The sequence below is a fragment of the Prunus persica genome, chromosome G1 (genome assembly GCF_000346465.2).
Source record: "Prunus persica cultivar Lovell chromosome G1, Prunus_persica_NCBIv2, whole genome shotgun sequence".
In the NCBI taxonomy this organism is placed as follows: domain Eukaryota; kingdom Viridiplantae; phylum Streptophyta; class Magnoliopsida; order Rosales; family Rosaceae; genus Prunus; species Prunus persica.
Window position 1 is genome coordinate 5,803,832 of NC_034009.1, and position 16,287 is coordinate 5,820,118.

General features: G+C 40.3%; 2 protein-coding genes and 1 non-coding gene across 4 annotated transcripts; 1 reads left to right on the plus strand and 2 right to left on the minus strand.

Annotated features, from left to right (window-relative positions):
• LOC18780666 (2-methoxy-6-polyprenyl-1,4-benzoquinol methylase, mitochondrial) lies at positions 539 to 5,821 on the minus strand. 2 transcript variants are annotated; one of them, XM_007211698.2, is made up of 9 exons: positions 5,666 to 5,821; positions 4,680 to 4,775; positions 4,327 to 4,453; positions 4,147 to 4,208; positions 3,163 to 3,321; positions 2,918 to 3,062; positions 1,863 to 1,934; positions 1,001 to 1,109; positions 539 to 870 (listed from the first exon to the last, which is right to left on the minus strand). In XM_007211698.2, the coding sequence occupies exons 2-9, from the start codon at positions 4,771 to 4,773 to the stop codon at positions 769 to 771; spliced, it is 870 nt and encodes a 289-aa protein (XP_007211760.1). In that variant the 5' UTR covers positions 4,774 to 4,775; positions 5,666 to 5,821; the 3' UTR covers positions 539 to 768. The 2 variants fall into 2 exon arrangements, with proteins under 2 accessions (XP_007211760.1, XP_020411677.1); XM_020556088.1 differs by lacking the exon at positions 5,666 to 5,821 and adding an exon at positions 5,379 to 5,619.
• Positions 5,921 to 5,993, plus strand: TRNAK-CUU. Its single transcript has one exon. It is a non-coding gene; the product is annotated as a tRNA-Lys (tRNA).
• Positions 12,040 to 13,077, minus strand: LOC109949200 (uncharacterized protein K02A2.6-like). Its single transcript, XM_020564119.1, has one exon. It carries the CDS (start codon positions 13,075 to 13,077, stop codon positions 12,040 to 12,042), a length of 1,038 nt encoding a protein of 345 aa, XP_020419708.1.

Here is a 16,287-nt window from a genome sequence, read left to right on the forward strand (position 1 = left end):
ACACTACCACGGTACCATGGAGGTTCGAACATGAGACCACTGATGTGCAAATCAAGGACCTTTTCTTTATTGAGCTAGACCCGTTGACAAATGTTATTTATTTTAAACTCAAAGTTGAGGAGAAGAAAAATAATACCAAGTTTTAAGTTTTATACTACTTTGCTGTTTTATCCCTTATCTTATGAAACAGAGAACTTGTTATCAGTATCTTCTGAATGAATGTTATACATGCTTGCCTTTGCTGGTAATGCATTATTTGCCATTAGCAGAAATGTGTCAATTAATAAAATAATATCCAAAATATTTTTCCTTAATTTCTTCTTCTCTTATCGTGTTCACAGTTGTTGGCTTCATGTCAAGATTGGGAAAATTAATTGGAAAGCTCATCTGCTAAGAGTTCATCCTGACAATACAACCATAATAATTTAATTGCGGGTTAGGATAATGTGGATCCAAATCATTGGGAAAACTGGTAATGGATGAATTGTCATATTTTGGAGAGAGAGATATATATATATATATATATTTTGGGGATTCATAGTTTCAAAGTGTGAAGCACATACCATACTCATGGCCAAAATTGTGAAACAATATACAAAAAATTATCTATTGAATGTTTATATAGGGCAAGACAAAAAATCATTTGGTCACCTATTTAATTTCTTACATTGGATCTGAAGGAAGGTAGGCAAAACAAAAAGCTCAAAGCCAAAAATTGTTCAAGCAGAATTTTGAGATTCTTTGAGATTAAAATTCATAACTACACTACTATATTTTTAATCCTGAATGAATAGCAACCACTCCTCCAACAAGATTTTCATATTCCACCTTCTGGAAACCTGCATCTGCAATCATTGAAGCAAATGTCTCCTGCAATAATCAATTAAGATAAATTGTAAGGACATTTAACAAAAGTTACAAAAGTACAACTAGCAATATCCAATCAATTTGCAGATAAAACTGAAATGGAGTATTAAAAGATGGAAGCTGAAAATAAAACCTGTGAGGGGAAACGGCGGATACTCTCTACCAAGTACTGATAAGATTCTCTATCTCCTGCAACGAGCTCTCCCAGTGCAGGAATGATTGAGAATGAGTAATAATCATAGCTGCATGAAGAAATAAGGAAACCTTAAAATACACAGCCTATACAAACACACAAGAAAGAAAGAACAAGGGTCCATCAAATGACAACATAATCAAACATTGATACAAAATAGCGCGACACTTGCTCACACTATGGTGAGCAACGCTGCCATCTGGTGCCATGCTAAATCCCAACCATGTGGCACTTCACGATTGTCCTACATACTCAATTGCAAGTTGCAACCCATAACATGGAGCAATATGTTGTTCACTAAGCTCGAGCCTAGTGAATATTAAATGATACACAAATGCACATTCTAAGTGTCTTGCATATGGTGCTTGTAACAAGAGAGAAAAATAAATTTAATGTAACTTCAAGTTAGCATTTCCTATTCCTTTTCTTTTATGGGATGAGGAACTTCAATATAACATTTCGAGTAAGCAGCTGGAGCGTCAAACGTTCCTAACAGCAGGATAAAGTTAACAGAAAATCATTTTCTAAAAATTTCTTAGAAAAAGATCTATGCAGCCAACTATGAGACTTCGATATTGCTTGTACAAAGATGATGAGGATGACAATACCAGTGATAACTAAAATGAAATTCTGACATAAGTAAGCAAGTGGTTTACCAAGTCTTACTTTAACCAAACTGAAGTGTCAATAATGCGCAAATGTGGGAGTTGGCCAAGGCAGTGTGCCCCTGCCCCCCAAGGTACATTAGAATAGTTTAGAATATCACTTTGGTCAACAAGAAAAAAGTGTCAATAATGCTTACAATTGTTTAAAGACAGGAACGTCTACATGGCTCAGTTCAAGACACAAGAACCTTCCTCCATGTTTTAGCACCCTATTAACAAGATCATAAAAAGCAAACACCATAAGCATATCAATTTGACATAAAAATAAAAAGACCAGCATAAGAAATGATACACAGATCTGCTGTAGAAATGCCCTAGCAGAAGATTGTTTCACAAGGTCAAAACATATTTTAGTACTAATTCTTAAGTGCAGAAAACAAAACAAAAATGCATAAGTCAGTTATATACCTTTAGTTTCATTTTGGTCAAGTGCTATACCAGTAGTTTCATCTCACTTTTCATCCCCTCAGTAATATACACTCACCATATTAGCTTTCATAGTTAGGTCATTTAAAACTGCATGTGCACACAAATAACAAGATCGGTCACAGGCTTTGGCCCACACCAATAAAAAATGCCTCTAAGGCTTTCATCTGGTTCTTTTTACCCACTGTAGCTCTAGATATTGGTTCATCAGTTGTATTGAGCAAATATGATTCTTTCTAAGGGAACACATTCAAATATCAAACTTTGGAAACCTTTTAGATATTTGTATCCTTCTTTATGGAAAAGCCAAGAAATAGATTATCAATCGTCTCAAAAATGTTTTATAAGTTTTCCTAGTTGTATATAACCTCCCATAGAGACAGGGAGGTAGATGTCTCACAATCCTTCCCTCCAATTTTAAAAGCTCCATCACGAGAATAAGCAATTTGAGACAACCAAAATAGCAGTCACAAGGAGGGGCAATTTAACTACTCAAGCAGTATCACTAGAGTTATAAATCCAAAAATAAAATAAACTGCTGGACATGATGTGCTTAAAAAAATTCAAATGAGTTACGTATTCAACAGTAGACCATATAATGCATTGATTCAGTCTTGATGCAAGCCTAACAACTAAAAGCCACATTCATATGCACGGAGTGATAGCCTGTTCAAGAGAGACCTACCAATTTAATATGATGATAATTTTCCACGTAATGGTTATTAACTATTAGAATCGGTTAACCAGTACAAAGGTTTGACCTTACCTATAAGCTTCAGAAAGCACTTTCTCTATGTGTGTAACATTCCTAATCCCAAATGCAATTGTGTAACCATCCATTGTATTATCTCCAAAGCTTAAGGCTTCTGCATCTCCCTCCACCCATAGCAGGGATTTGTCTTCTCCAAGACCTATAAATTTCAGTACACGATCTTAAAAGTAGAAACTTATTTGTCCTTTAAGGAGAATGTCTAATCCAACAAAAGTCAAAGTTCACAGCATTAATTTTACCTCTCTCCAAGGCCCGCTTTTTACCAACATTCAACATGTTAGGGTTTATGTCAGATACATAAACCTTAGTCTCTTCTTGTAAATCATCTTCAAGAACATCTTGCGTAGCTCTCCGTCTGATGCTGTTTATAGAGTCTAGTATCCTGAAAGCAACATCGCCTGACAAAACAATAATATTTTAAAAATAACAGTAAGATTGACATATATAATCCAAAGATTCTCAGAAGAGCATAAAACTAGGTTAGACCAAAGCAGTTCATTTCAATACCATTCCAGGCAAGGAAAACACATTGTCATGTAGCATTATAGCAGCTACATTCAGGTTAGGAATAGGAGATCTCTGAAAAGGAGAATGGTTAAGAATTCTATTTTTCAATGGTAGATGCACTCCTGCACCCTGCAGGTAATATACCCACAAGATCACCATCCACCCCATAATACAGGATGGGATGGTGTCATTCGGACCCAAGGGCAATTCCAGTCCATTTTGGTCTGACGGAAATTTTTGGATACCTACTAACTCTGTCTGGCTAACTGCATCCTTGGCCCACTCCATAAGTCAGATCTCTACCCAACCCAAACTGGATTCAATATTCAGTGATAGGAATGTAAGCTTTATTTTAAAATACCCAAAACTGAACCACATACATGAGCAGTATACAAAAGTTTGTAAATGTAGAGAATTCAAACTGGATTTCATACTTGGACCTTCTCCTTTTGCAAGGAGATAAAGGCACAGATCAGCCAGAAGGCTGCATCTAAAATGTATTTTTAGTTTCTCTAAAGAAAATTGTGAAAAATATGTACCTCAAAATGATAATTGAACCCAGAAACTACGGTAGCATCATAATATTTGGTAATTTGGTATCATTAATACCACTTGTTACTACAGAAAAATACCTGACAAAATACATGTGTCCCAAAGTCTAATGGTTCACATAATTTGACGAATTTATCATATATAAATGCATATCACAAGCTCACCTGTCCCACCAGCCACATCAAGATGCTTCATTCCAGGAAAAGGATTTAGTTTGGAAACTAACCTGAAAATTTGGGCAGATGTATAGAGTCATGGAAAGGAAAAATACAGTAATATGCTTGTTTGATAAAAGTTTAGATAGATAAAAACAAAGCATAAAGGTAAATCTTCAAGATGCTAACCTGTCCTTCCACAATCTGTGTAATCCTGCACTCATTACATCATTCATTAGATCATAGTTTGAAGCAACATTGCTGAAGACATCACCAACCATTCGACTTTTTTCGTCTTCCCTTACTTCTTTAAATCCTGCAAATCATACACTAATCGATTATTATTTACCAACCAACTGAACCAAGGTAATTTTTGTTTGAACTAATACAACATTCACCGTGCCACAACACAAAATTAGAAGTTAGGGTTCAATATTCATATTTTGCACACACTATGCTAACCACTGACTCCTTTTTCTTGAATAAATTGTACATTAAAACATGCACACGAACACAACTGAGAAAGGGGAGAGAGAGCTAACCGAAACTTGTGGCATGTGAATGCAATAGAGACGCAGGAGAAAACCTGGGTAATAGTTTACTCCCTAACTTCCTCGTCACTGTTCTCAAGGCCATTACTGTAATTTAAAAGAAAAAAAAAAGTCATAATTCGGCATCAATTTGTGTGAAGGTGAACATATGAATGTCTTGCAACATTGTCATAGCCAACATCCATGAACCCACTCATATATCATCCTCATGAAAATAATGTCTTCAAAGATGCAATGCATATAAAAAGGAAACTGAAATGTGAAAAAACTTATTCATAGATAATGAAAGTGCATACTGCGTATTAAGGCAACCAACGATACAGTATAAGTAGCAAAATAGTTTAAAGGGGCTAAAGCATTGGGTAAGCACGCCATGATGTGTATTGTCAAACCACGCCATGAGTCATGAGCACCATACACATATTCATCATTTTCTAATTTCGTCCAAGATAATATTATGATCAAGGGCAATGGTCCCAATAATCATATTACCAAATGAGCATTTAAAGCATTGTATGAACCACATATAAAGTTTTAACCACTTAAACAGAAAAAAATGGCATTCAAGGTTAATACGACGGAAACTAAGCCTGCGGCTGTGTTTTCTCAATCTTTTTCTAAAGATCCTAAAGGAAAATATGGTTTGGCAAAGAATGGGATTTTGGGGCATGCAGAAGCAGGAAGATCAACCTATGTTGCATTAACGCCGGAAGAGAGTAATGAAGCAAACCAAACCAACTGCGCGCACCCCTGCTGCTTCATTGGGACAAATCGTCGAACACATGGTGGGCACGCCTTGCCCAGCCACCCAACAACTCAGGTGGTCAAAAATTTCGGCTCAGGCGGCAGTTAAGTCACAAAATATCAATTATTAAACAAAACCCAGTTCATCAATTCTTTATTCGACAAACAACAAACGGATAAATTGAGAAACACGCGAACGAGAGAGATGGAATGAGAGAGACATAGAGAGTCACCTGATACGAGCTCGCCGGAGACGGCCGGAATTTGGACGGGGGCGACAGTTATTGGCTGGGGTCTTAGCTCTGTTCAAGCGTCGGTCGGGATGGGTGAAGTTGAAAGAGTCGGGCATGGAAGTGGTTTACTAATCTGGACATAATCCGATCCGATTATGTTTGGGCCTCGGGCTGTGAATCTATGTGTTGACAAAGACCCGGTCAAAAACAAAGAAATATACTTTATATATTATTTAACTGCAAAAACTTGCAACAGCCCGTCTAGCTCAGTTGGTAGAGCGCAAGGCTCTTAACCTTGTGGTCGTGGGTTCGAGCCCCACGGTGGGCGAATAGCATTGGTTTTTTTTTTTTGGAATTTTTTCTTCCCAGCATTGGATTTGATGATTGCTCGGAGATTTGTTCGAGTGTAGGCAACGTATTCGATAAAATGCCTCGCAGAAGGGGCTGAGGCAGGCAGACAATACACAGGCGAAAAAAACAAGTTGGCTTGCGGGAAGCCACTTAAAAGCAAAAGCAAAGAAACTTACCAACAACAACTAGAAATTGATTCAGCAGACAAGACCCGTCTTTTAATCGATTGTTTTGAACTTATTTGCTCAAGCAATCTGCTATACTCATGTCAGACAAAGAGAGCCAAGGAAGTGTTCTAGAGTTATTATCCATTTATCCAATATAGGATGGTTGCAACTTGTATCTATTTTGCAATCTTGAAGTTACCTTGATAATTCCATTTGGGTCCCATTATTTTCATTGTATATTTTGTGTTTGATGAACATTCTTTCAGTAGTTTAAATTACATTAATATACAAAACGGGAGACTTGAACTTATGTGTAAAAGGACGAACTCACTACCTTAGCCTAGACGTACGTCAATTTTCAATTTTTTTTTCTTCTTCAAACAGCTACTGAACCATATATGGTTGAGGCCCCCTCAAGGACAATCCATCATTGTGTTCCCTCGGGTTTTGTCTGCTCAAAGAGACATATAGATAATGTATATTAAATAAGCCCTCGGGTTTAGAACAAGCTGTCAAGGTGTGTGGTTAGCTTAAGATTAATGTCTAAAATATCGATGGTTTCAAAAATATCGGTAGTTCAAAAATACGGAAATTTCGATGAAAATATAGGGATATTATCGATATCAAATTGAATAAAAACCATGAAAATTGTAAGAAAAACTTGGAAATTTTTCTTGAAACTTTGGATGATGTTTATTTAGTCAATTATCTATAACTTTATCACAAATAATAGGAAGGAAATGCATTGCATGATGGGTTTAACTGATATAAGTTGATTATATAGCAAGCTAACAAACACTGAGAGGGTAGAAAATATGCAGTAATTAATGAAAGAAGATTAAACACACCATAATCATTTATTTATAATGATTTACCACAATATTTTACATTTGATATATTGCATGGTAAAATACACGAGTGACTTAGTACCACATAAAGTTTCTAACGGATCAAATTTGAGTTATTTACACTAACACCTCCTGAGGTTTTCGATTTTTTCACAAAACTCCTTGAGGTTTTAGAAATTACAGGAACACCACCTGAGGTTTTAAATTGTTTTCACAAAACTCATTTTCATTGATTTTTCATCCAAAGATGGATGATTTTATACAAAAAATTATCCAAATGACAAAGTTGGCTTTTGAGATTAGATTGCATATACTTCATTGAGGTTAGTTTTGTCATTTGCATAAGTTTTTTTTTCAATGAAATCATCAAGTTTTGGATAAATAATCAACGAAAAGGGGTTTTGTGAAAACAAACTGAAACCTCAGGAGTGTTTGTGTAATTTTTGAGGCTTGGGGAGGTTTTATGAAAACACAAGAAACCTCGGGGGTGTTAGTATAAATAACTCTTCTTTTTCAATGTCTTCAACATCTCGATATTATCTATATTATAGTGACATTTTGGCCAAATATTGCTGAAGTGTGAGAGAAATTATCGATGTTGATGTTTTTTGATATTATCGATACTTATACGATATGTGTATGAATATGTTCTAAAATATCATAGACCTGAAAAACGATAATATCCTCGATATTTCGTCGATATTATCGATATTTTAGTCCTTGAGTATAACTATAAAGCATTGAGTGCTTAGTATTGTAAATAAGTAAAACTGGAGACACTTGGGAATAAAGTTTCTTGTGTTACTTAGTTTGATGGAACCGCATCTTAGATCCATAAAGCAGTAAACATGATCCTCATTTTTTTCTTCAAAAATATGTCATGCTCTCATTTTCCACAAGGCCAAACAAAAGTTCTGAACATGGGGTTGCTATTTTGTAATCTAAATGTTCACCCGTTTTCGTGTTTAACTCCTGATATGGAAGGGCGAAGTTCCCCACTAGCTTGGAGACCACTTGTTGGTCAACAAGTCAGCTTTCTTTGGTGTGCGAGCGTGCCACTGCTAGCAATGTAAATTCTAGCAGACTCATTTTTAGAGTGGATAACCTGCGCCTCAAGTTACTGACTTCTAAAACAAACGATTGTGAATTTGGGTGAGGAATATCTCCCAAGTAAGTTCTTTTCTTGCCTCAGACTGGTGAGGACTTTCACAATTTATCTCAGTATCAAGATGGTTGTTCTGGCCAGAATAGATAATAATAAAGTACTGTTTCAGGCAGAACTGCCTTTTACAAAATTAAGAATGGAGAAATCAACTCTAGAAAGGCAAAAAGATGGCTGGAATCTCATTTCTGCCTGGGTAGAAACTTCTGATCCGGGCTGGACTGGGTATGTCTATGCTGGACTGTACTGTCAACAACTTTAGCTGCTTGGCTTCAGTTGTAAATCGATACCAAAGTTCAATTTTGGCAGAGCTTTAATCTACTTCAAGCCTTGGGAGACTTTTCGAGCGGGCAGAACTGCGACTTCTTCAGTTTGAAAGGACAGAAGTGGCTATTCTCGAGGATTTAACAAGCTGGAACTATGCTATAAAATTTGTTGAGGTTTTCATATTTGTGAAAACTCAAGCTGTGTTTGTTTTGGCTTTTGCTGAACCAAATTTGTAACGAGAGGGATCTCGCTTTCAGAGGACTTATTTTCTAAGTCTGAACTTTGGAATTCTGATCTAGAGCTGTTTTCCTGTTTGTATTTTTTGATTGATTGATGAAAAGAATGTCCCTTTTCTTTCTTGCCTGTTTCTGTTTTTATAAGAGACCCTCCTTTTGAAGGTGGTTTTAAATTTTAATAATGGGCGGCAAAAGATTTCTCAAAAAACGTAAAGCAGGAAAGATTTTTATCAATTATGGCAGATAGACTCCCAGTGGTCATTTCCTATAGCGATCCCTTCCCTGGTTTCCTGGCTGACGGTTTTTTTATTTTAATGCCACCGTCTGTGTGAGCTGATCCTATGGCGGTTTTGATTTTTCTTTTGTATTTTCTGAACAACTCCCTGTCTCTTGCTCTTGAAAACGTGATTTGCGAAATCTTTTTAGAAGACGGTGTGTTGCTTTGGAGCAAAAAGTCTCTGATCATAGACGCCCCTTTGATTTTTCTTTCTCGGCAGTGTTTTCAGAAACGTCCCTTCTCACATAAAAACTCTAGTTGGATTTGCTGACTTTCCAGAGAGGTGAGGTAGCCACGTGAATGTGTCTTTAGTCTCTTGGGCTTGAGTTTAAACAATATTTTGTGGGCTGATTTTCAAAGGCCCAATATGACAGCTTTGGGTCTTTTTGGGACTGGATAAGTATTTCACCACAGGCCTGTTTCTGGATCTCTTTGGTGTGTCGAATTTAGGCCCAAACAATGCCCCCATTAAGTCTGAACTTGTTTTTGGAACGTTTTTAGACTTAATGTTTTGCCATTAAATTCGCGCGCCAGTTTCTTCCGTGCTTTCGCCTATGTCTGCCACGTCCGCCTGTCACGTACTAGAGTTTGTGGGAAAACGGCTAATTATCAGCTAGTTATTAGCTAGTAATTATCAGGTGCCGTCCCATCTTCTTCTTCCCACGTTTTCGAGCCTTTCTTTAAAAGAAATTCAAATTCATAGCTTTTTGAAAAAGAAACTCTAAACCTTCCAGCTCTTGTTCCTGCGAGTCTTTCCTTCGAGATTTCCATTGCTTTCTTCAGACCTTCCTTTCTTCCGCTTCTTCCCCTGAATCAGAAATGTCTTCCCCAAAATCCCGCGCTCAGTCTTCTTCAGCTTCAAATCCTCCTGATTACATCACTGGGAGCGGGGTTGATGCCCACGCGATAGAGGTTAGGAGCAAGCTTCACCCCTTTGCCCAGAAGAATCTGGACGAGAATGTTCTCCATTTGTTTGAGAACACTCTGGTGTTAGGGCCTCACTGGTTTGGTCCTGTTCCGGCTGAGGTGGCGGAATTGCTGAAAAAGGATGCTGAGGCACCTTTGTGTTTTGAAAGCACTTCTGCCCTAGCTTCTTATTCTTGGGTTAGCAAGAATTTGAGTCGATCTTTTCCGTCCAGCGAGGTGAGGAACAGTCCCGTCAAATGGGCAGACTGGATTGACAGACTTCTCCCGAGATATGGGGGTCACTGGAGGAGAGCTGGGCTCTATGACGCCATTCTTCTGTCCAAGCAGTCGATTAACAGAGATGAGAACCTGCTTGCTGCTGCCCTGTGTTTTTGGAATTCTGCCAGCAACACATTTGATTTCCGTGTGGGTCCCATGGCTCCAACTCTACTGGATATGGCTCAGATTTTTGGGTTTAGGCCCCATGGCAGACCTGTTGATGCTGTTGGAGATTATCACAGGCGAAAGAACCAAGAGAAAGTGGCCACTCCCTTCACTATCTCTCCAGCCACGATCAATCAGAACTGCTCCTTCTCCAACTTTCTGAAGAGATTCAGCGCTGAGAAGGACAAGGATCAGCAACATATGTTGTTCCTTCTGTATTGGCTGAACCGATTTGTCTTCCCCAATCGGTCTTCGGCAGTTCTGCTTGAATACAGACATCTGGCAGAAGCACTTCACAATCACACTGATGTGGGGCTTGGACCAACAGTTCTGGCCCACCTTTTCAAGAATCTGCATACTGCCACTCTGGAAAATCCATTGAACCTGTCTGCTCCTGGCGCATTCTGGATGATCCAGATCTGGCTGCAGGTATATTTCCCCGAGTTAAGGTTTCCAGACATAGTTCTGCCTGAAGACCAAGTTCTGGCCCTTCCCCTGATATCGGCAGAAGTGCCCAAGCGCTCTCTTGAGGAGTATTTGATGCTCTTCAGGCATTGTACCAAGAGGTCGGCTGCTCAGTGGCAAGTGGTGATCAGAAGGACCTATCCTTGGTTCCAGACTGGATCTCGGCTTTTCGAGAAAGAACCAGAAGACGAGGCTGCCAGAACAGATTTCAGAAAGAAGTTCTTGAGCATTACTCTGCCTAGAGATCTGCCTCATGGTGGGGGCAAACCTCCAAACTATCATCTGGGGGCAGAAGTCTATCATCCTAACTTCTGTGCAAGGCAGCTTGGCTGTCCTCAGCTTATTCCGCTGAAATCATACCGGAGTTGCAATCGGGCCTCTTCTTGGAGGGATGTAGATGATCTGGAGGTGCACAAGGACGCCCGGTGTGCAGTGAACAAGATAAATAATAGCACTGATGCCCTCTATCCCTCATGGGAGCCAAATTCCTGCAGTTCTGCTGATTTTGACGCCTGGTGGCAAACCAGATTCCAAAATCTACCAGCTTCTGTTACTGCCCTCAAAACGCTTTTTGACGGTTGGGAGAACTGGCATCTTTTTGCGGAGGGGGAGGCCAAAGCGCATATGATCCAGACCATCAAGGACATTAATGCGCAAATCATAGAAGGTAGATACTTGATTCTGTCTGGGACTTGTTCTGTCTTGATAATCTGTTTTTAACCTATGTTCTGCCTGTTATTAGATCCTTCCCTGACAAAGAACGTGGGTGGACAGTCTGTCCAGGCTGGAGAAGTGATTGGTAAGCCTTTCCTTTTTAATTTTCTTCTGTCTTTTCCTGTTGGATTGGCTTCTAACCTCTAACTGCTTGGTGCAGTCTCTTCTGTTATTGCCGCCGGGGATCTGGAGCTTCCTTCTGCTGATGAAGAGGATGATGTTGAGGCAGAACAAACCCCTGCCGAGGCTGTTCCTTCTGGTAGAAGAAAAAGAAAAGGGCTTGCTCCCCCTCTGGATAGTACCGCGCGGCCTGGCATTCCTGGTAAGTTTAGAGCATTCCAACTGTTCTCTCTGGATTTATTCTGTTTTCTCTTTTCTAATCTTTTCCTTCTGTTCTGTCCAGCTGGGAGTCCTTCTCCTCCTCCTACTAAGTTAAAAAAGCTTTAAAGTAAAAACAAACCTAAACAAAACTCCAAACAGAACAACCTTAAAGTAAAAACAAATCTAAACAAGATTCCTTTTCAAGAAACAAAAAGGTCAATCTTGTTCCTCTCCTATCCCGGGATCTGTTTGTACAGCCTGCGAATCCCACATGGTTGGATAGAACTTCTTTAACCATTTGCCATTGATTGGGGCGAAGTGAACAACCCCATCTCGGTCCTGCAACCTATATGCCCCCATTCCGAGGATTTGGTTAATTATAAAAGGGCCTTCCCATGTAGGTGACCACTTTCCATATCCAGCTATGTGTGTTCCAAGGGGCAGAATTGCTTTCCAGACTATCTCTCCCTCTTCAAAACTCTTGTTTTTGACTCTTTTGTTGTAGGCTCTCGACACAGCCTGTTTTCCTGCTAAGAGTTTGTTGAGGGTGTCAATTCTGCTTGCATCCAATCCTTCCAATTCCAGCAACATGGCTTGAGAGTAATCCTCCCCAGTGAGATCGTGCTGGTGAGCAATTCTAAGGGACTGGACTGCTATCTCCATGGGCAGAATTGCATCATGACCGTAGGTCAGAGCATAGGGAGTCATGCCAGTTGCTTCTCTTTTTGACGTTCTGTATGCCCACAAAGTTTCTGACAACTTCTCATGCCACTGCTTCGGATTCTTCTCTAGCATTTTTCTGATGATATTGATAATCACCTTGTTACTTGATTCTGCCTGTCCATTAGCTTGAGCATAATAGGGGGTAGATTGAAGCAGTTTGAACTTGAATGTTTCTGCCATATCTAGCATATCCCTAGATATGAAAGAAGAACCCCTATCAGTTGTGATTGATTCCGGAATGCCAAATCTCTGTATGATCTGTTCTTCTATAAAGATGATGATCTCTTGAGATGTTGTGGTTTTTACTGGCTTGGCTTCTACCCACTTGGTGAAATAATCTGTGGCAACGATGATGAAACAGTGCTGCTGGTTGCTGGCTGGATAGATTTTGCCAATGAGATCCATTGCCCATCCCCTGAAAGGCCATGGCTTTACTACTGGATTCATGGGAACCGAAGGAACCTGCTGGATTGGGCCGTGCCTTTGACAGGCTTCACATCCTTTGGAATAGTCGATGCAATCCTTCATCATGGTTGGCCAGAAGTAGCCATACCTTCTGATTAACCAGCACATCTTTCTTCCTCCTTGGTGAGCTCCACAGATCCCCTCATGGGTTTCTCCCATGACTTTCATGTATTCTGTCTTTCCGAGACACCTTAACAGTATCTCATCCTTACTTTTCCGGACCAAATCTTCATTCCACATGAGATAGTTTGTAGCCATGATCCTGACTCTTTTCTTAGAGGGCAGAGTGGGGTATCGTAAGTAAGTCATGATAGGCTCCCTCCAATCATCTTCAGTGATCGAGGCAGAATTGACTTCTATCTCCATTCCTCTAGTCAGAACTGACGGTAGACTTTTCCTTCCTATCTTGATGATCCTCTGGACGCAGTCTTCGGGCATTTGTATGCCTGATGCTACCTGAGCCAGTTCATTGGCTGCGAAGTTTTCCTCCCTTGGGATGTGTTCCCAAGTAGCTTCTCTGAATTCTGTCAATAGATTTCTAGCTGCCACTAGATATACAGCCAGAGAGGGATTCAGACACTTATATTCTCCAGCAATCTGTTTTAGGACAAGCATGGAATCTCCCAAGATTTCCACGGACTGGACTCCTAATTCTACCAACATCTCGAGCCCTATAATCAAAGCCTCATATTCGGCCCTGTTGTTGGTGCATTGGAAATCTAGCTGGAAAGAATAGCAATGCCTGACCCCTAATGGTTCTTCCAGAACAATTCCTGCTCCTGAAGCCTTGTCTGTCTTCGATCCATCAAAATATAATTTCCAAGGTGTGAGATGAATCGAGTAGATTGGATTGTTAAGGCAAACATGAGCTCTAGTTAACAGATCTGCATTTGCTATGTCCAAAGAATCCATGTCTTCAATTTCCTCTCCCGGGTGATCTGCCAAAAAGTCTGCCACAGCTTGCCCTTTGACAGCTTTCTGGGGGACATATCTGAGAGTGAATTCTGTCAAAGCCAAAGTCCATTTCCCAATTCTGCCCCTTAGCATTGGTCTTGTCAGCATGTATTTGATTAGGTCTGTTTTGGCAATGATATAAATAGTATGTGGCAGCATGTAGTGCCTGAGCTTTACAGCAGTGAAATATAAGGCCAGGCAAAGCCTTTCTATCACGGAATACCTTCTTTCCACCTCTGTCAATGTTCTGCTTAAATAGTAGACTGCCTGTTCTTTTCCTTCTTTGTTATCTTGAACTAGCAGACTTCCAATGGATACTTCTGATGCAGATACATAAAGTTTGAGGGGTCTGCCCCTTTTTGGTGGGGACAGAACTGGTGGATTTGAGAGGTAATGCTTTATTTCCTGGAAAGCCTGTTGGTGCTGTTCTTCCCATTTGAATGTCTGTTCCTGTTTCAGTCTCAACAGGGAGGAAAAAGGTTGGATTTTTCCTGCAGAATTGGATATGAATCTCCTTAGGAAATTGATTTTTCCTAAGAGACTCTGAAGTTCCTTCTTGTTCCGAGGTGGTAGAGCTTCTATGATGGATTTTGCTTTATTTTTGTCAACCTCTATACCTCTCTGGTGGACCAAGAATCCTAAGAAATTCCCTGCCTGGATTCCAAAAACACATTTTTTGGGGTTCATTTTTAGCTTGTGCTGCCTCATTCTCAGGAATGCCTTTCTCAGGCTTGCTACGTGATTTCCTTCCTTAGGGGATTTAATCACCACGTCATCTATGTATACTTCCAAAGAATGTCCTATCATATCATGAAAAATAGAATTCATTGCCCTTTGGTAGGTAGCTCCCGCATTTCTCAAACCGAAAGGCATTACAGTATACTCGAAAGCACCTATATGTCCAGGACACATAAAGGCTGTCTTGTGGATGTCCTGTTCTGCCATCATAATCTGGTTATAACCTGCATTGCCGTCCATGAAAGATAGCATCTGGTTATGAGCGGCTCCATCCACTAGCATGTCTGCCATTGGCATAGGGTATTCATCTTTAGGAGATGCCTCATTCAGATTCCTGTAATCTACGCAGATTCTAACTGCCCCTGTTTTTCTTTTGAGAACAGGTACAATATTTGCTAACCAATCGGCATAGACGGCTGGCCTGATGAATCCTGCCTTGAGCAACCTTTCTATCTCTTCTTTGACCTTCAGTTCTGTGTCCATAGACATTCTTCTTCTGGCCTGTTTGACTGGAAGGTAGCCATCTTTAATTGGCAGCTTGTGCTCCACTAACTGCCTGTCCAATCCCGGCATCTCGTGGTAATGCCAGGCAAAACAATCTCTGAATTCCTGCAAAAGTGCCGTGATTTCAACCTTGAGTGGTTCTTTTAACAGCGCGCTGATGAAAGTAGGCCTTGGATCTTCTTCTGTCCCCAAGTCTATCTCCTGTAGAGGATCCTCTACTTCTGGCAGGGAGTCATCTAGTGCTGCCGGTGCAAATTCCAACACTTCCTCCTGTAAAACTTCCTCCTCTTGTTCTTTTGTGCTTTCATGGGTGAATTCTGCCATATTGATGGCTGGATTCTGTATGAAAAGCCTCCTTTCTCCCCAGTATATCAACAATCTTTTTGTGATGGATCGGATTGTTGCAGCTCGATCCTTGTCCAGTTGACTGGGACTAAACATCAGAATTCTGGAAGTTCAGCACAAGAAAGTCTATTCCAGTCCTCTAGAGAACTGGCTAGACCTTCTTCAATGAGTCTTTGGGCCGTGACGCCATGGGGGCGGCCGTTCTGATTGACTCCAAGGAAAGTGTAGGGACCGAGGTCATCATGATAATACCTTGCTTCAAAGCACATGGCAGAGGGTAGGAATGGCCGTGGATCGGCCTCTATAATCTCCATGCAGCCTTCTTCATCCCATATTGCTAACTGCTGGTGGAGGGTGGAAGGGATACAAAGGCTCTGGTGAATCCAATCCCTGCCGAATAGTGCATTGTAGGTGGTGGAGGTAGTGTCTATAACAAAGAATGCTATTTTCAACTCTTTGCTTCCGACTACGACATCTACATCTAAGATGCCGTGTATTTTGGTGATGCCCCCAGCGAAGTTGGTGACGGTTAATCGTGTTGGAATTAGATCCCTCTCTGTTCTGCCCAACTTGGTCAGCATTCTGTGGGGCAATAGATTAATGGCTGCACCTCCATCTACCATGATCTTGGAGATAGAATACCTCCCAGATTTGCCGTTATAAAACAGCGGTCTGAGGTGATTTGCCATTTCTCTGGTTGGCTTGGGCGAAGCAGGCTGCTCTGTAGCTGGTTTA